The sequence below is a fragment of the Humulus lupulus genome, chromosome 4, assembly GCF_963169125.1.
Source record: "Humulus lupulus chromosome 4, drHumLupu1.1, whole genome shotgun sequence".
Lineage (NCBI taxonomy): Eukaryota > Viridiplantae > Streptophyta > Magnoliopsida > Rosales > Cannabaceae > Humulus > Humulus lupulus.
Genome location: NC_084796.1, coordinates 9891229 through 9918710, shown reverse-complemented (window position 1 = coordinate 9918710; position 27482 = coordinate 9891229). Strand labels below are relative to the sequence as shown.

Below are 27482 nucleotides of genomic sequence, written 5' to 3'. Positions count from 1 at the left end.
TCGTTTGTTGGCGGGGTTGAGATACCTTTTTCTGAAACAGGAGTGGGAGGTCCCCACTCTGGCAAACATTTTGTACTTTTTCTGCCTCAAGGCCAGCCCGGAGCAGCGGGGGCGAGGCGACGGGTTCTACTACTTGACCCGGTTCCCAAATACGGCTGCGGTCATCGAGCTGCCCAGTCACCCCAATGACTTCAAAGACCAGTTCTTCATGTCCACGGGGTTTCGCAACTGCGAGCTGCACTACTTCAACCGTCCTCGTAAGTGCCTGTTATCCCTAGATCATAAGTTAAGTATCGATTAGCTCCCTTTTTGTTTATTAGCTTCTGACTTGGAACAATTCTGAAGCCATTTTTGCAAGGACAGAGAAGTCCGTGGTCCTCAGGAGCCAGTACGAGACATTGGCGGGCTTGCCCCCCAGTGAAAAGGACTACCGCCAGCTCGTGACAGACGAGAATATGCTGACCTGCAAGCTGATCTCCCCGGGTTAGACTTTGAACCTGAGGAGACCCCAGGCGCCTCCCTCGGCTCGCGAGATGAGGCCCATCCCCGAGGAGGAGGCCGCGGGGGATGAGGACGAGGAGGACGGGGTGCCCCTTCTGAGGACGAGGAGGAAGCGGGCGCTGGAGGTTGCCCAAATAATGGACGAGGAGAGGATCCGGTCCGGAGCTGCTGCAGGTCCCTCCGGCCAAGGTAACCCATATCTATTTAGGAACATAGATAGGGCCACTGCAGACCCCCGGCTAGCTAGGTTCAATCCCAAACAGCTCGTCCAACGCCACCGAAGTGACCCAAACCTTGATACAACCCTGCTCCACTATGTCGACTGACTTGTGCTGGATTACGAAAATAGCCGCCCTAAGGGTACCATAGTCGTAGACAACACCCTAGCCTTTAGGTCGGCCTTATTTGAGGAGTAGGGGTGTTCATATAAACCGCAAACCGCGGTTTGGAACCAAACCGCACCGCACCAAACCGCCAAAAACCGTAACCAATGAAACCGTTTTTCGATGGTTTGGTTTAACCGGACCGCTCAAATTTAATGGTTTGGTCACGGTTTCTAATTTTTTAAAACCAATTAAACCGGACCGGACCGTGATTTTTTCTAAAAAAATAATTTTTAGAAATGATGGTTCAAAGGAATGAACCCCTACACTTAAGTTAATATAAAGTCTACCAAACCATCCAAGCCAAACAATTTAATTGTTTAGGATATGTTTTTAGTGGTATTTAATACACGCACAAGTTTCCAAAACTAAAAAAAAAAAGAAATGTAAAGTCCCACATTGTTTAGAAAGTAAACATTTTTTTTTCTCACTTCTATAAAATGATTCAAAATACTTAAACTTACAACAACAAAGACAATAAGCTTCTTGTAGACTTTTATGGTCTTAAAAGTAAAGCTAAAACTATTATTATTTAAATATAATTATTTAGTTAATTATTTTATAATAAAAAAAGTTTTAAATTTTAATAATTTAGTTATATGGTTAAAACCAAACCAAACTGCACCAAACCGTTTATTTATGGTTTGGTTTGGTTTGGTTTTTTAATTTTAATGGTTTGGTTTTTCATTTTGAAAAAACCGCATGAGCGGTTTGGTTTCAAAAAATTTCTAAACCGCACCAAACCAAACCATGAACACCCCTATTGAGGAGTATGGGACCAACCTTCGGTCATAGCCCTCGCTCCGGGAGGGCACCGTTGCTCCGGGTCTTAGGCAATATGTAGAGGAGTCTAGTCCTGAACCAGTTTCAAACCCAGAATCCGCTCCAGCTCGAGAAGTAATTGTCTTAGATTCCCCCGCAGAAGCTCCGAGGTCGATGGTCGTGACCATAGATTCCTCTTTTAGCTCGGGGGGTAGGATTTCTTTTAATATATGTATACTTGAGTTTCGCCTTTTCCCCCTTATTTTTGTTTTTGCATGAACGCTAACTTGTGTATTAATGTTGCCTTTGTTTCGCCAGAGGAAATGTCTCAGCCTGGGAGCAGAGATCTGCGGGCTGTGTTCGTCGGAGGGAACTCCTCTGCTGGGGCCTCTGGGCCCAAAATGAAGAAGCTCCGGGTGGCGAAGAAAGCTGCTGGGACCTCAACCAAATCCCCTTCAAAGGGGAAAGACCAAGGCCCGCCTGCTTCGGCCAAGGTACCTCCTCCTCCGCCAGTGGAGCACATGCCCCCGCCCCCTCCTCCTCCCCGAGCTCCGTCCCCTGCTCGGGACATGGAGGTGGAGGCCGGGGCCCTGATGGCCGTAGTCCCGGAGGTGCGCATTCCCGTTGATCCCCGAGCTTTGGAGAAGATTCCTGATGTCTTCCGGGGGACGGTGTATGAGATGGAGAGCTATGTCGTCGACCATTTCTACCACGCCACGGAGAGGGACCTGCGGGCCATCGAATCAAGGAGCCCAGAGAGTGTAATGGACTCTTCCTTGGGAATGGCCCTAACGGTAAGCTGACTTCTTCCTTTTATGATTTTTGATTACTATGCCTTGCCCTGTTTCTCCTCTTTCTTTTTCCTAAGGCAATTGCTTCTTTGTTTTTGCAGAGTGTCTTGGCCCTTCACCGGAGCATATCCAGGTCCCGAGCTCGGCTCAAGGAGATGAAGGGCAAGCAACAAACGGCTGTGGCCGCCCATCAAACCGCCTTGGGCACCCTGCAGGCGGCCCAACAGAAGGAGAAAGAAGCCAAGGATGTAACGCCCTGGTTACCCCAGAATAGTTACGGTGAACGGTGAACCGGAAATTTGACCCGCTACTCGAGTCCTTTGGTTAAAAGCGTGATCTAAGTGTTAATATCAGGTTAAGGTAGAAATCCAGCAAAAAGGAAAGGGTACATTTCATTAAGTAAATAAACTGCTCATGAGCAATTCAAAATGTTTACAAGTAGTTTGTAATACAAAAGAGTCGCTACAGTTCCAAATTTACAATCCCCGCCGGCCTAAGCGGCAAAAATAGGGTAAACCCCTAGTCCCTTTGAGAACTCCTTGACCGTGGCGGTCAAGCGGCCCTGTATGTACACAACACTGCCCAAGCTCTCCACTAAGGGCTGCTTAAGCTTTTCCTTTCCTTTACCTGCACCACATAGCACCCATGAGCCAAGGCCCAACAAGAAAACACAATAAAACATGATATAATATCAACAACGATCATAATAACCCTTCAGGACTCTCAGTCCAAGAAAATAGGTGACAATAGCCAAAAGCCACGATAATGAGCAACACTCCCTCTAGCCATGTGACGATAGGGTCACCAGGGCTTAACAGATAAAAGATTCTTTCATATGTTTGATCAGAACAGGTGCATGGTGATTAGTCACCAACATAACCTTCCTCACGACTCTAGAGTCGAAGCTATGGACAACGTCCCTTAGCCACGTGACTAACGGTCACCGGGGTCGTATACCTTGGCTATGGACATCTGGTCGTAGAACAGGCAAGCGCTTATAAGTTCTTCGACCTTAGGGCCGGTCCCGCATTAATGCCATAGAGCCATTCAATGCGTGATCATCGACTTTAGAGTCGGTCCCTGACTAGTCAGTGTCATAAACAGGTAATCAGCGTTCATTAGCATTTAATATGCAATCCACGTCCACATATACCAACCAACATGCTTCAATATCAAACCATGCATGTCATATACCTGTACAGGGTGCAACTGTATCCATACATTGTTTTCTTACCTTAGGTTCGAGTGAGAAATATGATAAGGACGACCCCTGAGAACGATCGATCTTTTAGTTCCTTAGCGGTTACCTAATCACAACCAATTATAACCACCATTAATGAGAATCCACAATAATAGGGTCTTAACCTAAGCACCACCCTCGGGACCCCGAAACATGCCCACACAGTGAGTAGATTCGATCCCGGGCCTTAAGGATTGAAACCCCAAGTCAAAAACTCCTAAAAACACTCAAAATGGGGTTTGGAAGGAGCAGGGTAGCGCTACAGTGCTCAACCCCTACCGCGACAGCGCTCTACATAGAACCTCCCAAGTGCCAGAAAGCCTCCTGAGGAGCGCTATAGCGCCCTAGGGTGGGCGCTGTAGCGCCAGGCCCAAACACCCCCGAACCGACCTTCTTCAACTCCTTCGATTCTAACTCAATTTCCAAGCTTCCAAATCCTATTCTTGATGCCAAATGAACCCAAAAACCATCCTAACACACCCCAAACATCACAAGCATGGGAACCCTAGCCAAAACTCCCAACAAAACCATGAATTCATTCTAGAAATCTCAGCTGCAAAATAAAACCAGACTAGGGCAAACAAGAGCAAAACATGGTTAGAAACTTACCCAAAACTTGGCTTATGATGGCCTTCAATGGTGGAACACACTCCTAAACTCCCAAGGCTTGCTTCCTAAGCTTGAATCCTCAAAATTGATTCAAAAACCACAAAGAACAGTGAGGAGAAGAAGGTACGGGAGAACTCTTTGCATACTCTATTTTTTTTTCACTACTTCCTTCAGCCATCAAGAGTTATATCTATCCTAGGGGTGAAATGTCCATTTTACCCCTAGGTCATTTAATACTTTCTAAAGGCTTCCAAGGGCATATTTGGTACTTCCCTCCTATCTCATTAATCGTAATTAACGCTCTCCAATTCCCGTTATTCTCAATGTTCTCAAATACCAATAATTCACATCCTGTTACCCTATACCCCCCGGTAACGCTCTAATCATCAAAATCACCCCGAGACTCAACCCAAGTCCCGACACTTAAACCTGTTGTGACTAAACCGCTAATCAGTATTCTACGATCGTCTCAAGTCGAATATCTCGAACAAACCCACATCATAATGTGGTCTCAACACATACCATCGACATGCTTACAATTAACATTATAAAATAATATAATTCTCATAAACATGCACAAACACATTCAACGTCATAATTAAACAATTATGGCCTTCCCGGCCTACTAATCCAGCCGTTAACCATAATAGGGAATCCGGGGCATTACAAAGGATGCCTTGGCGGCTGCGCAGGCCGAGCTGGCTGAAACCCGTCCTAAGATTCAAGAGGCCGAGGCCACCAAAGACGCCCTTGCCGCTACACTGGTAGAGCTAGACACTGCGAAGGCTGGGGCCGAGGAGGCCAGACCACCCTGGAAACGGAGAAGGCAGCCTCCAGCTCCGCCATGGAGGACATGCTCTACCACTGCTGGGTCTATAACTTGGACAGTGATTTCTCCTTCTTGGGAGCGGACGTCTGGGAGCCCTTGCTGGAGGGGTTTAAAGCTCACCTCCAGAAGGAGGCACCTTCTGAGACCGGGGAAGCCTCCGTACTGGTCGAGCAGGAGGGCGAGACGGCGACCTCCACGGGGCCGACTGGTGGAGCCTAGGGCCTTTCTATTTTGCACCCACTCTTTTATTATCATTCATTTTTTTTTTTTGTAACTTTTGTATGAGGTTTTTCCACCTCGAGACAATTAGTTTTATCCATTTTTACTTTTAATTGGTTTATTTCCTTTTGCCTCTATGCATTTTGGTTATTGTTTTGAAAAACTTAGTTCGTGTTAATTCTTGACTAATACTTCGTGCCTTTTAAGAAAAACAACGATCAATCAATTTGAATTAACTTCTAATTTTTTGACCTGGTTATGTCCAGGAACTTAGTTTGAAAACTTAGTTCGCGTTAATTTTTATCAATATCTCGTGCTTTTTAAGAAAAACAACGATTAATCAATTTAAATTAACTTCTAAGTTTTTTGACCTGGTTATGTCCAGGAACTTAGTTTGAAAACTTAGTTCGCGTTAATTTTTATCAATATCTCGTGCTTTTTAAGAAAAACAACGATCAATCAATTTGAATCAACTTCTAAGTTTTTTGACCTGGTTAAATCCAGGATAGGGACTTAGTTCGTGTTAATCCTTTATCAATATCTCGTGTTTTTTAAGAAAAACATCGATCAATCAATTTGAATCAACTTCTAAGTTTTTTGATCTGGTTAAATCCAGGATAGGGACTTAGTTCGTGTTAATCCTTTATCAATATCTCGTGTTTTTTAAGAAAAACATCGATCAACCAATTTGAATCAACTTCGAAGTCTTTAAGGCGACCTGGTTTAAGGAGACCTGGTTAAATCCAGGCACCATATGCCCCCCAAGTAACTAGGAAAGGGTCTTTCGTGGTTACTTAAGACGGTACTCCCGAATACACACAATAATAAACAAGGATTTAATTCTCATTGCTTACAAAAAGGAAATGGGCTTCAAGCCTTACAAGTGTATTACTGATAATATTTCTTCAAATGGATGGCATTCCAACCTCGTGGGACTGCCCCTCCATTGAGCCGAGCTAATTTGTAGGTTCCTTCCTTAACGACCTCGGTGATTTGATATGGCCCTTCCCAGTTCAGTCCCAATACTCCATCTTTGGGATCCGTACCGGCTAAGAAAACTCTCCTGAGGACCAGGTCGCCAACGCTAAAGGCGCATTTTTTGACCTTTGAGTTGAAATAGCGAGTGATTTTTTGCTGGCAGTGCGCGAGCTGAAGCTGTGAATCTTCTCGTCTTTCGTCAACCAGGTCAAGGGAGGCGCAAAGTAGTTCGTGGTTGCGATCCTGGTCATATGCCTGGACCCTATGCGAAGGTACCTTAATCTCCACAGGGAGGACTGCCTCACTCCCAAAAGTCAGGGAGAAATGATTATGACCCGTAGGAGTCCAATGCGAGGTCCGGTATGCCCACATAACCTGAAGGAGCTGTTCTGGCCAGACCCCCTTGGCTTCGTCTAATCTCTTTTTAAGGCTCTCCTTTAGCGTCTTGTTGGCAGCCTCGACCTGGCCGTTCGCCTGAGGATAGGCCACGGAGGAGAAAATTTTCACAATTTCGTACCTTTCACAAAATTCGGTGAAGAGGTCGCTGTCGAACTGAGTCCCGTTATCGGATACGATTTTCTTGGGCAGCCCAAATCGGTAGACAATGCTCTTTACCATGAAGTCGAGGACTTTCTTGGAAGTTATCGTTGCCAAGGGTTCTGCCTCAGCCCACTTCGTGAAGTAGTCGATGGCCACCACAGCGTAGTGGACCCCGCCCTTTCCAGTAGGGAGGGCGCCAACAAAGTCAATTCCCCAGACCGCGAATGGCCATGGGGACGAGATCATCTTCAGCTTGACTGGGGGAGCTCGGGCAACTACGGCGAATTGCTGGCACTTGTCACATTTCTTGACGTATGAGATCGAGTCCTTGGACAGAGTGGGCCAGTAATACCCTTGCCTTAGGATTTTTAGGGCCAAGCTTTGCCCCCCAGTGTGATCCCCGCAAAAATCCTCATGCACTTCCTATAGGATGGCCTTTGCTTCGCCTGGAAAAACACATTGTAGGAGAGGTAGCGAGTGCCCACGTCGCTACAGTACCCAGTCTACTATCGTATACCTGGGAGCCTGATACAGTATCCGCCGGGCGTCATTACGCCCTTCAGGTAGCTTCCCTTCAGTGAGATACTCGAGGATGGGGGTCATCCAGGTCGGCCTGGCGTCGATCATCTCGACCTTCGCCCCGAACTCTTCTAGACTTGGTTTCTCCAAAAACTCTACCGGTACTAACCCCAAAGCCTCCGTCTCCCCGAAGGTGGCGAGCTTGGCAAGAGCGTCTACGTTAGCGTTCTGCTCTTGCGGTATCTGCTCGATTGAACCCCTTTTGAATTCAGATAGCTCAACTTTTACCTTGGCCAGGTATGCAGCCATCTTGTTTCCTCGTGCTTGATATTCGCCTAGCACCTGGTTTACCACGAGCTAGGAGTCACTAAAGCACTGAACGGAGCTCGCCTTCAAATCCTGAGCTATTCTTAGCCCAGCCAGCAAAGCTTCATATTCGGCCTCGTTGTTGGAGGCCTTGAATCTGAATCTCAGCGCCGAGTGGAATCTATGTCCCTCGGGGGATATCAAAATGATTCCGGCCCTAGAGCCGTTCTCATTGGATGAGCCATCCACGAAGATCTTCCATGATTCCCGGGTCGAGGTGACTTGGGGTGAGTCTTCTGCAGGATCCTCCCGGAATCCTGCGCACTCTGCCACAAAATCGGCCAGGGCCTGACTTTTTATAGCAGTTCGTGGGGTGTACAGAATCTCGAACTGACTGAGTTCGATAGCCCATTTTAACAGACGTCCCGATGCTTCAGGTTTTTGCAAAACCTGTCGTAAAGGCTGATCGGTCATGATGTGTATCGAGTATGACTGGAAATACGGCCTGAGCTTTCTGGAGGCCATGATAAGACAGAATGCCAATTTCTCCATCAACGGGTACCGGGATTCAGCTCCGAGAAGTCTCTTGCTGATGTAATAGACCGGTTTCTGAACCCAGTCTTCTTCTCGGACCAATACGGCACTAACTGCATCCTCTGTGACAACTAGGTAGAGAAAAAGGGATTCTCCTGCCTTCGGTTTGGACAGTACGGGCGGCTCGGCCAGATGTGCCTTCAGCTCGAGGAAAGCACTTTTGCACTCTTCTGTCCACTCGAATTTCTTATTTCCTCAGAGCAGGTTGTAGAATGGCAGGCACTTGTTAGTGGATTTTGAAATAAATCGATTTAGGGCTGCCACCCTTCCTGTCAGGCCTTGGACGTCTTTACGCGACCTGGGTGAGGGAAGCTCGAGCAATGACCGGATCTTGTTGGGGTTAGCCTTGATTCCTATAGTGTTGACAATGAACCCTGGGAATTTTCCAAATGCTACCCCGAAAGTGCACTTCTGAGGGTTAAGCCTCATGCCGTACTCCCGTAGTATCTTGAAGCATTCCTCTAGGTCGGAAACATGGTTATTGGAAGTTTTTGACTTGACCAGCATGTCATCAACGTACACTTCCATGTTTTTCCCATCTGGTTGGCAAACATTCTATTTACTAACCTCTGGTACGTAGCACCGGCGTTCTTCAGTCCGAATGGCATGACCTTGTAACAATAGACATTAGTCGGGGTCATGAAGCTGGTGTGCTCCTGGTCCGCCGGATTCATGGCGATTTGATTATAGCCTGAGTACGCGTCGATAAAGGACATGAGCTCGTGCCCCGCCATGGCATCTACCAGTTGGCCAATCCTTTGTAATGGAAAACAATCCTTGGGGCAAGCTTTATTCAGGTCGGAGAAATCGATGCAGGTTCTCCATTTCTTGTTGGGCTTCGGGACCAGCACGGGGTTGGTGACCCAAACCGGAAACTTGGCTTCATGGATAAAGCCGCATTTCTTTAGCCGAGCTACTTCTTCTTCCAAGGCCTCAGCCCGAGTTGTTCCTAGGCGCCTTTGCTTCTGGGACTTTGCAGGAACGCTCTTATCTAGATGAAGGGTGTGCATGATGATACTCGGTCTGATTCCCACCATGTCCTCGTGGGACCATGCAAACACATCCAGGTTGTCCTGCAGAAATTTAATCAACTCCGCTTTCCTCTTGCTACAGAGGTTTTTCCCGAGCTTGACCGTCCGTGAAGGATTTTGTGGATCGATGTTTACTTCCTCGAGCTCCTCAATAACCTGGAGCTCGGATCTGTCCTCGCCTATTTGGGGGTCAATATCCTCACTTAAGACGATATTTTCCCCTTCGGTGCTCTGAGGTTTTTCAATCTCAGGATCAGCTAAAGGTTCCTGAGATTCCTCTCTTCCGCCTTGGATGGCCATCGCCACGGACCGTGCATATTCCCGTGGAAGAAGGGAAATTCACTGCGAGGTGGTGAACGGAGGTAATGGCTTCAAAAGCTATAAGTGTGGGTCGGCCCAAAATAGCGTTGTACGCAGCGGGGCGGTCGATGACCACGAACTCGAGGAGTTTTGAGACTGTCCGAGGTCCCTCTCCCAGGGTAATCACCAGCTCAATCGTCCCTATAGTCGCTGATCCTTCTCTCGAAAAACCATACAGCATCATGGAGGTCGCTTTCAGCTCGGCGACAGTCAAACCCATCTTCTCCAGGGTGGACCGGAATAGAAGGTTTACTGAGCTCCCATTATCGATCAGAACTCTCCTGACCCTCTGATTAGCGAGCTGCACTGCTACAACCAGAGGGTCGTTATGAGGGAACTGAACATGGCCAGCATCTTCCTCCGTAAAAATGATTGTTTGCTTCTCCAATCGCTGCTGCTTTGGTAGACGCTGCTCGGGGACGAAATCTGCTCCATTATGTGCCTTGAGTTCGTTTACGTACCTTTTCTGGGCACCCCTACTCGTGCCAGGCACATGCGGACCTCCCGAGATTGTGGATATCTCTCCTCCTATCACTGGAGGAAGGACGTCTTGATCTATCCGAGATCCGGGCTGATTGACCGGGGCTTTCGGAGCAGGTCGGCTTGTTGGAACCCTGTTCCGCGCGTACTGGGCCAAGGGGTCGGCTCTGATGAGAGTTTCGATCTCATCTTTCAAATGCCTACATTCATCAGTATTGTGGCCAACGTCGTTGTGGACACGGCAAAACTTGGAGGTGTCTCTCTTCCCCTTCTGGTGTTTTAATGGCTCCGGCCTCTTCCAGGGGAGGCGAGTAGAGTTAGCTAGGAAGATGTTCTCCCTAAAGTGGGTGAGCTCTGTATAAGTCGTGTAGACGGGCTTAAACTTTTCTACGGACTTATTCTTCTTTGGGCCGTGCTGGCTGCCCTCGCCATTCCCCTTTCTTTTGCCTCCTCCGAACTAGTTATTCTGTGTAACGTTCTGGGTCGCTGTCACGACCTCCGTTCCCACTCCAGCGGGCTGATCAGGGACCTGGCTGGTTCCTGCAGCCGAGGCTTGGGGCTCCTCCAAGTTGATCCATTCTTGGGCCCTATTCAGGAATTCATTTACTGAGCTGACTCCCTTCCTTTGTATTTCATTCCAGAGTCCCCCTCCGACGAGGATTCCAGTTCTCAAAGCCATGAGCTTGGAACTGTCATCCGCGTCCCTGGCCCGAGCAGCGACGTTCGTGAACCTGCTCAGGTAAGCCTTCAGAGGCTCGTCGGGTTGTTGCCTCACGTTAGCCAGGGAATCGGCCTTGATGCGGGAAGCCTGGGAGGCTCGAAATGCCCTTTTGAAATCAGCAGAGAAAGTTTTTCCAGGAGCTGATAGATTGCTTCTTGCTTTGTTTGAACCACTGTCTGGCCGGCCCAGTCAGTGTGGAGGGAAATATCAGACACCTTCAGGGCCAATATTTTGGGCCATCATCAGGGTATTGAACATGCCCAGATGATTCGACGGATCTCCGTCTAAGTTGAATTTTGACAGGTGCTGCATACGGAAACCGAGTGGGTATGCCGTTGCTGCTATGCTGGGGGCGAAGAGCTCGAGCTCGTCCCCCGAATCATACTCATCTTTCTCCTTCTCCAACAGGAGATTCCTCATTAGCTCCTCCATCTGAGCCAAGCGCTCAAGGGTTTTTTCCTGATTTCCTTGGTTACTCCGGGGCTGTTCAACAGCTCTGGATCCATTGTACACATTTGGTGGGTTATTTCCCCTCCTATCTTGAGATAGGTTATTTGGGGCATTCCCACCGTTACGTACTTCGGATAGGTCCCCCCTGAGCGAGCATGCCTGCAACCCCCCACCGGGTCCCCCCTATGAGAGTTAAGGCGATCTCGTAGGTCGCCCCTAGGAGTGGCTTGAGGACTTTGCGCTGAGCTTAAGCGCTGACGCAGGTCTCCACCAGAAACGTCACTCCAGCGACTATCGGTCCAGTAGCTCCCGTTAGAGAAGCTCGGAGTCCGCCTCTGGGGGAGAGGATTCGGGCTCCCTCTCGGCGCCCTGCTACGACGGGAAGGCCCTGCGGATGGTGGGCTTCTCCTACTACTTCCATAGGCTAGAACATCTCGGACAGTCCGAGGAGGAGATGGATACCTTATTATTGGCGACGGAGGATGCCTGACCGGGAACGCTATCCTGGTTCCGTCAGGGCGGATCAAATTAGGTGGGGGCCTCTCGGCCCTGCCAACCTGCGGACCCTAATCCTGGCGATCTGGACGAGGTGCAGGACGGCTGGCAGGGATGGGCTGGTGATGTAAGCCCTCCCCAGATCTCCTTCCAGAGTTCCCCCGAGCTCTCCTGCGCGCGCTCGAAACTGGCAGTGAGCTGGGAGTTGAAGTTCGGACCGAGCGACTATACTGTTGTTCGGCTCTAGGTGTTTCTTCGAAGTTTGCCTCTCGACGGTGCGATGAGGGAATAGAGTTGGAAGTTGGAGGTCTGTCTGAGCGGCTAGGCCTGGACCGATTACCCCGACGGGACTTTCGAGTCTCGCCTTGCCTCTTTCCGATGTTAGCGTCGATTGTAAGAGGGGGTAGTTGGGCCAACACCTCCTGGATCTACTGGTTAGCTCTCGCCAACTGGCTCCTCAGCTGAGCATTCTCCATCTCTACTGCCGTGTAAAAATTCGGGTTCGGATTAGGCGGCCAAGGTGCCGAACTTCCAGTGTCATCCTGGCCAACCGGCTGCTTACCCGGTCGTTGCTGGGCTTCAGGATTTTGCTCATCGAAGATGGCGGCATGATGAGCCTCCTGCCCATCATGTTGTTCCGCCTCGTTACCGTGCCTTGATCGAGTGGTCACCATGGCTGGATGTTTGCGATAGCACCAATCTAACTAGCCTCTCAATGAAAGCACCAAACTGTTGACGCGGTTCTTCGCCAACAGGTAATTAAGAGAAGAAGAGGAAAGGATTAGTGCTTAATAATGAACCGAAGATGATGAACGTTCTTTTCAATGGACTGATGACACACTTATGTTTTTAGGTGGTTCAAAGGTTAAAATCCTTCTACTCCACCAGTCAATATTATTGCTATATTTCTGGTATTCTTTACAAGGTATTTTTTACACCATAGAATCCAACCTTTTTCAACTCCCAAAGTCTCCATATTTATAGGAGAGGGCATGTAATGACCCAAAATTACTAATAAGGCTTAAGAGCCTTGATTAGTGTGCCGAGAAGGCATAATTGGAAGTTAAGGGAATTAATGGTAAGAAAGCGTGAAATGGGTATTGGATAAGTGTGCGGGCCCTGTTTGGCCGGTAAGGGCATAAATGTGAATGTGTGTGATAAATTGTTGAGACCACATTATTATGTGGGTAGATTGATAAATATATATGTCTAATAATGTTTATATGATAATTGGTTATATTATGTGGTAATATGACATGTGATATATGCGTGAGAACCACATTATTATGTGGACAGGTTCGTTGAGCACGACTCAAGACGATTCTAGGGCCAGATAGTGGGAAAAGTCACAATGAGGGTTTAAGATAAGACTTTGGAGAAGTCGGGGATACTTTTAGATAGCGGATAGTAATTTGGGTTATCGGGACACGGAAATAAATATATGGAGATATATTTGAGATTAGACTGTCTAGGCGGGAATATTTGGGGATTTTACCATTCTGGCCTCGGGGACAGTTCCGGCACCCCGAGCCTTGGGATTAACCTAATAGATAAGTTAGACTTAAGGAAGCCTTTAGAAGAAAAAATAAACCGACTAAGTACTTAGGCTCTCTCTCTCTCTCACGCTCAAGGAAATACAAAGAAAAACACAAAGGAAACCAAGGGAAATTAGCTGGGATTTCTGAGTTTGGTGGTGAGAATTCGGAGGTCTAGCTCAGGGATTTATCAAGCACTAGAACAGGGATTAAGGTAAGCATCTAACTCTTTTTTCTGTGGTTGAATTATGAGTTTAGCTGGGTGTTAGTTAAGTGCTGAAACAAGTTTAATTGTGATGTTCTAAGGCAGAATTAAGAGGGGAAACTTGGGAGCTTAGCTTGGTCACAGCTTGGCAAAGTGATACTACAGCAAAGGTGAGTCCCTACTCCTGGTTTAGAGGTTTTTCATTGAGCTTGATGGCTGGTTTGTGTGTGTTTTAGCACTTGGGTTTCAGAAATTGAAAGGAGGAGATTGGAGTGTGTTAGGCTATGTTTTCTTGGGAGTTAGGTGGTTTAGATCATGCTAAAGAAGTTGGGAATTAATTGGTTAAGAGTTGGGGAGTTTTGGGATGGTTTAAGGTGAGGTTTCAGACTTGGAAATGGTGTAATATATGGGTTCAAAGAGGAGGGTCGTGGCTCTGTTCTAGAGCGCTGCGGCCCTAGCATGCAAGGAAGCCAAGGGGGCTCGGCCAAGGGGGCGCGCCGCAGCGCCCAAGGCAAGGGCCGCGGCACGTGTGTGGTTCAGTGAGGGAGGAGGTTCTGTTTTGGGGAAGGGCCGCGGCTAGGATTTGGGGGCCGCAACCCTTGGTTGCACACTTGGGATTTTGAGGGTTTTAAGCATGGAGGAGTGACCTAGTGTGCTCAGGTTTGGTTTCACCACCGTGCTTGGTGGAATTTGATATCCCGTGAGTTAGTTTTATAACTAGAACCTATATTAAAGTATTTATGAAACCCTATGCTTTGGTTGTGACTAGGTAATAAAGGCTTAGGCTCGGGAACGAATCGTGCTTGAGGGGCGTTGCTCGTAATTCTATAACCGCACAGATTAAAGGTAAGAAAACTGCATTTGTGTACGTGGATAGGATGGGACTAAGTGTTCCCTATATTTGAATGTATTGTTATGTGATCATAATAAACCATGTGAATGTGTTGGGACTAAGAGTTCCCTATAATTGTATAAATGTCATAAGGTGCTATTATGCCACGGGGACATGTGGTAACAGCCTAAGGGTGCCGAAATCCACACTTGCGCGTAGGGCGCGGCTCGGACACTGGTATCCAAGGACAGCTTATTATGCACTGAGCTCGGTTAAGCTGGCCAGAGTCAGTGGGCATGTCACTGTAGTTGGCCTAAGCGAGCCAAAGGCGGTGAGTTAAACAGAGGGTGCGGCCTGCGGGCGTTAACCCTAGTTATTGCTTGATATGTGTTTATTGTGGATTAATGTCTGTGACTTAATGAGTGTCTGGAGCTGGATTAATGGTTATTGGTCAGTGTGTTGCTTGAATGCATTTTATGGCCTGATGGTACTGAATAGTATTTTGTGGTTATTGGACTATGCTCTGTGAATTGCTAGCTGTTAATACTGTTATGTCGTGATATTATGTTTGCTTGCTGGGCTTCGGCTAACGGGTGCTACATGGTGCAGGTAAGACAAGTCGACCATGGGTTGGAGAGCTCTGGGGGCATGGTGTACATTGTCAGCTGCTCGACCACCACGGTCGAGGGTTTGTTCAGGAACAGGAACCTAAAACATGTATTTTGCCATTAGAGTGGCTCGGTTACTTACTTGTAATTAAGAGCTTTGTATTCACGTTATTTAAACCTTGACTTGGGATCCCATGTATTAAACATCTGCTTTTAATAAAATTTAATCGTTTATAACCAAGATCCTTTGAAACCTAATCTGCTTGTGTCACTAGGAACACATTTAGAACTAAATGACTTGATTAGCAAGTCTTGCACTACTTCAAACACATAGTGTAACGGTCTTGGTTATCCAGGGCGTTACAGGGCACCTGGGTTTTGGTAAGGGGGGTCATCCCGTGACCTCCTTACCCGTCATGTCATTTCTGAGACATTCATGATTAATTCCTAAAACCTGACAAATAAGGTGTGGTCTAATCAATAAGTAAGGGGGATAATGGGCCGCACGGCCCAACCCAGTCGTGGGTGTCTGAATACGCACGTTCATGCTGCGTGTCCGAGAAGTCAGAGATATATCAGGCACGTGATGTCTGATATATGCACGTTTACATTGCGTGGTTGACTTCATAAAAGGTCATGGCTTCCAACTCCAGCCCGTGCCTCGAGCTGGAGGCCTTCTTGACCCGCAGTCTTCATATCTCTGTCTGGGCCCTTAGACAATCTCGGCGAACCCTTTGGTTACCTCGAGCTAAAGAAGTAGGACTTGACAACGACAGCTCCGGTTCTGGGGACGTCCACGTGACAGATATGATTAAGCCATACCTCAGCTCGCTAATAGCCCGAGGGAAAATCAGGGCGTACAAACATATTAAAAGAAAAATTAAACCAAAATATTATTTATGATTTTAAAAAATATATATTATGATAAACTTTTCAACATAAATGATAATATTTTTAATGAAAATTAAGATTACATGTTATATATTTTATAATATTTGAATTTATATTAATATAAGTATTAAATATTTAATCTTGTATTAAATATTATTATCATAATAATATTTTATAATATTTAAATTCATATTAATGTAAGTAGTAAAAAATTAGGATTATATATTATTATCATAATAATATTTTATAACATTTAAATTTATATTAATAGAATTATTAAATATCTATTCTTATATTATATATTATTATAAAATGTTTATATTATAATATTTCAATTTATATTAATATAATTAATAAATATATTTTTAATTAGTTTTAAAGATATATTTCATTAAATATTTAAAACATTCCCTTAAAAATAACAAAACAAACCATTAAAACCAACAATATCCATTATCTCCACCATTTTTTATATAGAAGATATATATATATATATATGGGTGCACTCTTAATGGTTACTACCCATGAATGGTTACTTTAATATTAACATTTGGATTAATATTCATATTTATAGTTGTTAATTAATATTTCTAAAAATAAATTTTGATTTTTTCAAATTTTTGGAACGGTTACATGATAAAAAATTTGTCACATCATCATAATTGTTAGTACTCATCTATGAGTAATAACCATTGAGAAGTCTTCCATATATATATAATCTTAATTTAATCAATTAATATTACATATTAGCTTTGCTTATCTTTTATAGTTTATTTTTTTTTAGAAAAAACATTTGTAATTATCAACTTTTTGCTGTGATATACATGACACGCCATTAAATTCAGTATTCCAATCTCAAATAACTCTCATATTGCAGAACGTATAATGAAGCACAGTAATTAGTAAATAGTACCATTGATTGGTCTTTGCTCTTATTATAATCTTTTGTACAGGAAAAAGAATTAAATAACTACAAATTGGGGTGGAAAAAAAACAGAAATTCTCATTGGGATCTTACATTGTACAACTAAGAAATATAGAACATCTCACAAACCAAACTCAAACCAATTTTTCATCACCATCCCTATCTAACAGGGTTGTGAACATTTGGTTGAGCCTTGCCCATAGCTTCTGGCGGTAGCTTTGCGTCTGCCACCATGCTTGTGCTCGCAGACGATTCATAAAAGCTAGAATCGGTCCCTTTTGTAATCTGACTCATTAGACTGCTGACATCATTGAATTTCCAGTCAGCCAAGTAACCAGGCCTTGAAATTTCAGCGCTCACATCACTGTCTCCTGAAATCATTGCCACCACTCTGGACATAGGTGGACGCACTGTTGGTGAGGTTTGAGTGCATAGTAGAGCCACTCCAATGATTCTCTTCACTTCTTCCTCCTCGAAATCTGATAGTTCTGAATCCACCAGTTCGAGTTCACGGCCTTGTTCAAGCAAATCCCAAGCCTAGAGAGCATGAAACAATCATAAACATGTGTCAAGATCAAACTCTACTAAGAAAACTAAACATAAAAAGCATAGCTCATAATAATTTGATTTTCAGTACCCATTCAAGAAGGTACATTCTTTCTTCATCTAAAGTAGAGTCAGAATTTGGCCTGCCACTAACAAGCTCTAGAGCCACAACTCCAAATGCAAAGATATCGGTTTTCTCTGTAAGGTGGCCGCGCATGGCGTATTCTGGTGCAAGATAACCACTGCAATTCCATCAAAAAGATTGAGCTAAAAACTATCAGTAAAAAAAAAACAAGCCAAAGACTATGTTTTTCATCAAGATTTAACTTACATTGTTCCAGCAACTCGTGTACTTATATGAGTCTGTTTATCATCATAAAGTTTAGCCAAACCAAAATCTGATATTTTGGGGATGAGATTATAGTCAAGCAGAATGTTGCTCGCCTTGACATCTCTGTGTACAATTCTAAGCCGCGACTCCTCATGAAGATAAGTTAGACCTCTTGCTACGCCCATGCAAATGTCGAAACGTGTTGACCAATCCAGCTTCAAACTATGCTTCCCTGATACATGACAGCCACAGACATTTTTAAATTTATTTGGTATTATTTGCTTGGATTTATACAAACAAACAAACAAACAATATTGTTATCCACATACCAAATAATGCTTGATCAAGACTCTTGTTTTCTAGGTACTCGTAAACAAGAAGTCTTTTATCTCCCTCAATACAACATCCGTACAATTTGACCAGGTTACGATGTTGCACAGCAGATATTGTGGCGATTTCAGCAACAAACTGGCTCTTTCCTTGATGAGAAGTCACAGACAGTTGCTTCACCGCGACAACTCTTCCATCTTCAAGCGTTCCCTGTAGAGTAATAAGGAAAATTGTATTATGAGCTTTTGTATCATCAACAAATGATAACTGTTAGCCTGCAAAGTTGTTATGAACTTATTAATGGCACTACATACCTTGTAGACAGGTCCAAATCCCCCCTCTCCCAACTTATTAGTAGAATTGAAATCATTGGTAGCCGTCTTTAGTTCGCTATAGCTGAAAGTGAATGGTTTAACATCCATTCCCAAGAACTCTGCAATGCAATTTACAGTCAATAAATTGGTGTGCTGAAATGCCAATAATGAAGTAGTTTTCTTAACATACAGATCACTGTCAGAGATTCAAGTTCAAAGTTATAGTAAAAGAAAAACGAGTATGCAATAGATTACCTTCATTCATTTGTGCTCTCTTTCTTCGTTGAGCAATGTAGATTGCCACTAACACACACAAAACGCTTAAAACAGCAAATCCGACAACAATTCCCACGATCAGACCTGTATGGTTCTTCTTAGTGCTTGGGGATTTGTTACTGACAGTGGGTGTAAAATCTGTATTAAAACAACCATGGTCAACCAAATGAGACTTGTAATTCCTTTAAAAATAGAGCTTAAAAATATCCACACCATATTATTCTTACTTGGGGTGGCACTGATTGCTGCAATGGAAGGCCCATAAGTACCTTGAGCAGGTATACAACAAGTTCCTTTTCCAGCCCAAAAGAGGTGGACTTCAAGGAAGTTCTGTGAAACATTAGCCGTAAATTCTCTCTCTACTGCTCTAAAAGAGAGTCCACCAGCCTCCTTTTTTATGTCAAAATCTTTTAAAACTCGAATTCCCTAAAAATATACACAAATATTTAGAAAAAGGGTATATTTTTATGTTTGCAAAAAACAATGAAATTAAATTTCACTTAACAAATGAAAATGCTTAGAAAAAAATATGAATAGAACATGTAAGTGAACAATACCTGGATATAAATATCAAATACACGCCTGCCAACACTTTTCCAGGTGCGAGAATTTTCGAAAGCAATTTCTGCAAACTGGAGTTTGACAGTGTAGTTACCATTCTCAAGCCCCAGACCATAGTATCTCAATGATGAAGCAGATAGCCTTGTTGTCTGGAATAGTTCTGGATCTAGAGTATTTGTGAATTGAGATGATGAAAAACCTCTATAGGTAGCATTATTGTTTCCTGCAAAAGCTCCAACATTGCTCACTGCCCATCTGTTGCTGCTGGTGACAAAATGTGTAGCTGCACCCAAAGCCTCAACATCCTTTTCATACAAAATTTTATCAGAAGATGTAATTTCAAAACCACCAGAGTTAATTCTGAAGCTAGAATCTGCACGCAATGTAATTTTTTCTTTTTAAAAACAAAGGCATATTGCTAAGAATGCTCAGTAAAGGTTTTCATACTAGTACACTCCAAAAAGGACAAGTTATCAAACTATTTGAATCAACTGCATGAAAGGTGTAGTAATCAATTAAAATGTACTTACATATGGGACGGCCTAGACCGCAGGGGAAATTCTTTTGAAGACAGTTCAAACCTACAAGAAGAGGACTGAAAGGAACAAAGAATAAATTTAGACAAAAGGAGGTTATATAATATTGAACAACAAATCCAAGAAAACAGTTTTAAGCAGTAGACACTTGAAACATATTTATTAAGTGCAGTACAAATAAGAGCAAAAATGAAGGAAGCTATTCTAAAATACTGAGGAAAATTACCTGTTGTTTGAGCTATTCATTGTAAAGTTGTTGCCAACCAAGTTACTGCCAAAAAAAAAATGAGAGTTTTTTTTAGACAGAAAGAGTTAACCAAATGGTACAAGCATGTTAACCCAAGAGAGAAAACTAAAGTTAAACTAAAAAAAAATTCTCTTAATGTTAAGAGTTAAAACATACATGTGTAGATTTTGTTGATTGTTGACCCAAGACGGAATGCTCCCCATTAGATTATTGTATGACAGATCACTGAAAGAATAGCATTGTACATGAAAGTCAATTTCAGAGTCATTACTATGAATGTTGCTAAACATTTACCCAACTACTAAAATATCAGATATATTTACTTACATATTGAGAAGAGATGTACTTCTTTGTTGAGGCAGGGTTCCGTTTAGGCTATTATTTCCAAGAAACCTGATTAAGGAACCAAAATTACTTGGTTTAATACTTTCATAGTAGCTATCAAGAAGCATAAAATTAAAAGAGCTGCTGATAATTTACAGAGAAAAAGTATTTCTTGAGGCATTATGTTACAAAGAAGATAGAAGAAGTCTTACAGATGAGAGAGCGAGCTAATGTTGAAAAGAGAGTCTGGAATCTGTCCATTTAACTTGTTAAAGCTCAAATCTCTGTAAACAAAAAGTGCAACTTCGTGAGTGAACATGAAAAGTTAATAGTGCAAGTAGGGTAGTTTTGAGTTTCTTAATTAACTTACAGTTGTTGTAACTGTTGGAGCTCTCCGATATTCAATGGAATTGTACCAGTGATATTGTTGTTCCTAAGTACTCTGCAGGTTGTATTTAATAGTTGTTAGATTATATCTCAAAACAGAACAGCACAGAAGAAAAAAGATATGTTTGAATTTCAATGATTTATTAGAAAGGGTGTAATAATGTGTTGAAACCATGTTACTTACAAGGTACTTAGAGACTTCATATCCTTGATAAATGCAAGAGAAGAACTTGCATTAGATATTTCACTTAACCGCCTACAGATAATTCACACTAAAGATTGTTAGCATTAAAAACTTGCATTTAAATATGAAAATGATTATTAAATATAGCACTCACAATTCTGATAGAGAAGTCAGATTCGCGATCGTTGATGGTATAGGTCCTTCAAAAGAGTTTCCTTGAAGCCTCCTGAAGGAACATAGTCAAGGAACTAACAATTGTTAATATTGTGATAAATTAAGTAGTGCCATCAACATACTTACATAAATGAATACAAAAAAAAATAAACCGCTCAGCTTGACTTACAATGTATTAAGATTTGTCCAATTTCCTATGAAGTCAGGTATCTTTCCTGTGAATTCATTGTCTGATGCCCACCTGCAGAAAGTTAAAGATTTCATTAAAAAAGAAACTTATTAACTTTTTTTTCTTATTATATAATAGTCTGTCTATTGAATCATGAGATAGAAGAAACAGTTTACAATATTTCTAAGCTTTGAAGATTTGCAAATGTTGAAGGTATCTCGCCACTAACTCCAGCACTATCAATGTAACTATCAAATAAACAAGGAATAACAAAGGAATAATCAGAATGGGGCCAATGTACAACTGCGATATTATTAAGCTGAATAGAAAATATGCTGGCTTTATGGACTAACTAAATGCAGCCAAGAAAAATGTTTAGCAGAAAAAGAAAAATAAAGGGAAAGAGAAACAATATCACCAACTTACAGTTGTGTTAATTTTTTTAAATTCCCTAATTCACGTGGCAGAGGACCAGAGAAGTTGTTCGATGAAAAGGACCTATATAAAAAGTTCAAAGCATTAATGTCAATAATATCATAAACAATGAAAGAGAAGACATGAATATGATTGAATTGGACATAGGAAACTTCATAATACACACACAGAAAAAATAAAAAAGGTTTCCATTGAAATTTAAGAATGCTTTCAACTTACAAACTTAATAGCTCAGTAAGTTGTCCCAATTCCTTTGGTACCTCCCCTGATAATGCATTTGTGCCTATGCTTCTAGTATTTGCCAAATTAAAAAACAATAACAAAAGTTAAATAAAGAAGTAACATAACATATTAATCTTGTTCTTTCAATGCTCAAATTTTAGGTTGGCTTACAAGTATTGCATCTTAGTGAGGTTTACAATTGATGGAGAAAGAGAGCCTGTCAAGAAATTCTGGCCCAAATTCCTACAAAAGATCATGTAGTAAACCAAGTTAATATGCTCCAAGTTAAGTCATGACAACATTGCATGCGAAAATGTTGTAGTAAAGAATTGATGAGAACTATAAAAGGTCCAATAAACTCATACAGATTGAAGAGGAAGGTCAGACTCCATAGCTCTTCTGGAATTGGACCAACAACATCCAGTGCAAAAACTTTCCTGTAAACAAGTTTTGATCACCAAAGTCAATATATGTGCCATTGCTAGTGTAGCTGCTTAGATTATAAATATATATATTTTTAAAAATATGTTTATATGTTTCAAGTATCATATTAAAATATATAGACTCGTATAATGTTCTTGATGATAAGTGTGATTTAACATATTGTAAGAGTCTTATACTATATTCCGACATACAGTTGAGTAATGTGGCAAAGAGAGCTATTGTTGAAAGAGCAGTCGCATTTGATAAAGGGGTTAAAAGTGCCATCGCCGAAGCTGGAGTCGTCTACGGCGGCACCACTGCACGGGTCCCCAGTTGTATTCCATTGTTGGGTGTTGGCCTTTATCTTCCATTGGTTAAAAATAGAATTCAAAGCTCTCACTGCATGTAAACCAAATAATCAAAACATAAGTATACAAGTCAAAATCAAAAGTAGGTGGATAAAGGAAGAACCCATATTCTTGGGTGTGATCCTTGCCGGTTTGTGAATTTTTTATATGCATTTATTACTATTGCTATTGGTGAAAGCTATCTCTTGAATATGTCATCTCTGACTAAAGAAAATTATCATTTTTTTTTTAAAAAAAAAAACAAAAGTTAACCAACCAAAGTTATGTAAGTTCACATTTGATGTTCAAGACAGCTAAAGGTTAAAGCCTTTTTCTTCATCACCAGTAGTTTCATATAAGGCATTCTAAAATCATCTATAAGCTAACACGTGTGTGTGTGTGAAAATTCAAGTAAAAATGGAAGAGAAAATACAAAGAACTTGTAAACCCAGTTCCTGTATGGTGTGAATACACCACAACCATTCATCAATTCTCAGCCTCTGCAAAAGTGTTCTTACCAAGTTGCAATAATAGAACAATAAATAAAGGCTTCAACTTTACTGAAATTTCACTTCTTTCATGAGAGAGAGAGAGAGAGTATTCATATACATATATATATATAAACAAATATACCTTCAGAGGGATCAGTAGTGGGTTGAGTTCCATTCTGGGCTCTTGCAAAAGGAGCAAGAACAAAGATAATTGCAACAAAGAAAGTGAAAACAGTAAAAGCAGCTCCAGCTGGTGAAGATGAAGAAGCTCCAGACATGAGCTTAGTTTTTCTGAGTCACAACCCAACCAAGTGGTGCCTAAGTTTAATAATATGAAAACTATTGGAATAAACTCAAAGAGGAGAATGAAATAACATAAGTAGGAGAGAGTCTAGATATATATAGGCAAACCAAAAGGCCCTCAAAATTGTATATGAAATGTGTACCATCCAACTTTTCAAATATATTAATTTTGGACCACTTTCAAAAGGTGGCCAGCAAACTTGACAAAGCTTAATATTTTTGTGGTTTTTTATATTGGGAATTTATTCATTTTGTAACATTTGTTTTTGCAAAATATAATTATTGTATATTATGTTTTCAATAATATTTATATGAGACTAGATATTTGGCATCTAATTTATAAAAAAAATTTAAATATTACTAAATTTTCCGCAGATATATATAATTTATAGTTAGTATAATTTAGAGTAATTTAATTAAATTAGTAAAATTTTATTAATTAAATTTGAGTACTAAATATATACAATTTTAAAACATATGTATCATGTACTATTTAAAATGTAATGTATAATTTTAAAATACAAATTATTAAATAAATATTATTTATAAACGTAAAATACTAAAATATTACTTTACAAAATCACAAGTTACCAAACGCGTATCTAAACTTTTATATATTATTTATAGTTTTCATACATACTTGCGTTTTGAGGGTTGAAAATTATTGAATAAAGCTTTTATATGAAAGCTTTCCACGAATAGCAACTGCATTGCATTTATAGGCGTCTCCTTTTCGTAAAGAAAACAAGTGCAAAAGTCTTGGTCAAAGTTGATGCGCATTTCTATTGGTCAACTCGAGGATAAGAAATTCTTATTATGATTAAATACAACTACGACAAAGTAATGATTGAAGTAAATATATATATATATATATATAAAGTGAAGAAGATTCATCCATGGAAAAAAGTACATCAAATTGGTCCTTTCTTTTGTAATCAATTCCTTGAAATTGGTGAAATACATATAGTACTATTACAACTAGGATAATAACAAAACCATATTCTTCATTAACTATTTTATCCAAATTAGAACATTTTGCATGGAGAAAATATGTTGCGATTTGTTATATTATTATATTAACACGTAACTACCAAAAAAAAAAACAATTCATATTCGTTATAGTTAAAGTTTAGTTGGAGTTGATAATTTATTTTTAAAAAAATCACATAAATATTTATGATTAAATAGTTGTGTTTGTTTAATTGGCTAGATATCAATTAGAATATTTTTTATTCAACAAATATGAACCTTTTCTCTTTCTTGACTTTTCTAAATTTTAGATTTTAGACACATGATTTTTAAGATGTGGTGAGAAGATTTTTAAATTTGTAAAAGCACACGGTCTATGTTGCAATATTTATACTAGGTCGTGATTATTTATTTATTTATTTAATGGTCCATTTTTACATTTCAATAAAAGGCTAATTTTCCTTCAAGTTATGTAGTTTATTAAGACCACTCCACACGTGTCATTAATCAAGGCATGTTTTCTTCACTACTAATTAAATATATATTGTACATTTGTATTGTAGCATGTTTAAACGACAAATTACAATAAGAAAACAAATTTATATTAACTTTATACTTAACTACAATAAAATAAAGTAAATATGAAAAACAAGTTGTATGGTGGATAATTTAGTCAAGTAATTAGATAATAGTTTTTATTTACTTCAAGTTACGAAGCTTGTCTCTTTCGAAAAAGAAAAAAAAAAAATAAGATTGTTGACATTGTGGAGGGTTGAGTTTGACACTTCTTCTATATATCCACTTTAAGTTTAACACCAATCAATTACTAAACATTTTATTTTTAATCAAACCTAATGAGATGGCACTTTTGGAATAGAAAGAATATATATAATAATAATATTAATGCAGCTCAACTAATTCAAGATGACAATGATCAATATTTGTGAGCCCCATTAAAGAAAAATAAAAGTTTTGCTTTATTTCTAGGCGAATAATTCAATGCTAGTACTTAATGCATTGTGACATTTTTGAATAATGAATAACTTTCTTTGAGTTTTGTGACAATCAGAATCCTTTGATCCGTAAGAGGAAAGACCGGGTAAGCTGTGCAATCCCACACCGCCTGGGGAAGGTCAAGTGTAATGATTCTAAGATTATGTAGGTATGGGACTACACAGTTGAAGAAGGCTTAAATGGATTGGTGGGTACTACCTATATCAGGAAGGTGCATCTTCTTTTCGGTAGCCCATCACTTGAAAACTCCATGGTTAAGCGTGCTTGGCCTGGAGTAATCTAGGGATGGGTGACCTCCTGGGAAGTTTTCCCAGGAAATGTGCGAGTGAGGACAAAACACACTGGAAAGACTTGTCTTGGTTTGTAGGGCCAGTCGTCATTCCAGAAAGCAGCCATAGTGATGTGGGGCGTCACATAAACAAGAAAATGATCATCACATGATTTTAGCGGGAGAGTAGCTGTTAAGTAAGCCACTAGCCTCCAAGCTCTCTATTCTAGCAGGAGAGTGGCTGATGGGTAAGCCACTAGCCTTCAAGCTCTGTTTTGTAGCGGGAGAGTGGCTGATAGGTAAGCCACTAGCCTCCAGGCTCTGTTTGTTCATCGACCCTCAGGGTCGGTCAGGCATTAATGCTCCTTGAGTAATTCAATGCTAATGGTCGATTAGATCTAATCTCTGTTGGCTTGCGTGATTCACGCTAAGGCCATTCTGACAAGTAAGTCAGCGCTTCCTGACCTGTGTCCAGTAACACTGCCGAGCCTGACAAATAAGTCACAGCCTCACAGCTGATACTAACACTTTTGTCGATTCTGTATTCAATCCATGTCCATATTTATACAATCAACATGCCTCACAAATATCCATGCATGTCACACTTTGGGTGCAGTTTTCTTACCTCCGGTTCGAGCAATAACAAATAATAGAGTGACCCTAAGAACGATCGACTTTTTGGTCCTTTAGCGATTACCTGGTCATAACCAAATTATGGGATTCCATCAATAAAATGAATAATAAAAGGTTCCCAAACCAAAACCTAACCTCCGGGACCTCAAACACTACTCAACCGGGTAGTAGGTTCAATCCCGAGGCCTTAGACTTGAATCCCCATGCCTAAAAGCTCACTTTGCCCAAAAATGCCTTAAGGGTCGCGGCCTTCCTTGGCCATGCCGTGGCCCGCCCCTCAGACAGAGGCGCCTAAACCCAGCAGCCCCCAAGGGCCGCGGCTCACCCCTGCCATGCCGCGGCGCAACACCCAGTTCAGCCAAAAACCCTGTTTTTCTTCCTCTACGATTTCTCTTGGAACCAACCCTTCAAACCCAACTTAAACACCACCCAAACCTCTTCCAAACACCCATCTAACCACCAAATATCACCCATAGCTATCCCTCATCATAACCCAAGTAAAACACCCCAAGAACTCCCCTTAATTCCAACTTTCCACACCTAAATTAAGAGCTGAAATCCATGAACGAAAACAGAGCAAAACCAGTAAAACAATGGATAAAACTCACCTCAAACCTGGAATAGAACCCTCTCCAATGGCTGAACCAAGTCTATAGCTTAAGCCCCTTGATTTCCTAGCATAGTTTCACCCCTTGAGCTCAAAATCTCCAAAGGAGAAGCAAAGAAAATGAAGAGAAGGGAAGGTACGGGAAGGATGAAGCAAACTCTGTTTTGGGTTCTGTTTTACAGCCATCCATACATCATATATATCCATATACCAAAAGACCATTGTACCCCTAGGTCTTTAAAAGTCTCTAAAGTCAACTCAAGGGCAATTTTGACATTTTCCACCTACACCGTCAATCATAATTAACGCTTCCCAATTCCCGCTAATCTCAATATCCTCAAACACCAATATTTCACATCCCGTTACCCTTTAATACCCGGTAACACTCTAATCACTAAAAGCACCTCGAGACTCACCCCGAGCCCCGAGCTTAAGCCCGTTATGACCAAACCGATATTTAACATTCCTTGATCGTCTCATGCCAAATAGCTCGAACAAACCCACATTATAATATGGTCTCAAATTATATCACCAACATGTGAATAAATAATCAATTTACCCTCAACGGGTCAAATTACCATCACACC

At 41.6% G+C, this 27482-nt stretch overlaps 1 protein-coding gene across 1 annotated transcript; it reads right to left on the bottom strand.

Annotated features, from left to right (window-relative positions):
• Positions 1-16778: 16778 nt before the first annotated feature.
• On the bottom strand, positions 16779-23586 carry LOC133829940 (probable LRR receptor-like serine/threonine-protein kinase At1g56140). Its single transcript, XM_062259784.1, has 24 exons — positions 23244-23586; positions 22476-22662; positions 22206-22277; positions 22012-22083; positions 21838-21909; positions 21610-21681; positions 21360-21431; positions 21184-21255; positions 20995-21066; positions 20841-20912; positions 20640-20711; positions 20482-20553; positions 20273-20338; positions 20102-20170; positions 19925-19969; positions 19693-19757; positions 19159-19535; positions 18829-19027; positions 18581-18739; positions 18326-18444; positions 18011-18221; positions 17682-17913; positions 17442-17592; positions 16779-17341 (listed from the first exon to the last, which is right to left on the bottom strand). Exons 1-24 carry the CDS (start codon positions 23377-23379, stop codon positions 16964-16966), a joined length of 3114 nt encoding a protein of 1037 aa, XP_062115768.1. The 5' UTR covers positions 23380-23586; the 3' UTR covers positions 16779-16963.
• Between the last annotated feature and the right edge of the window lie 3896 nt (positions 23587-27482).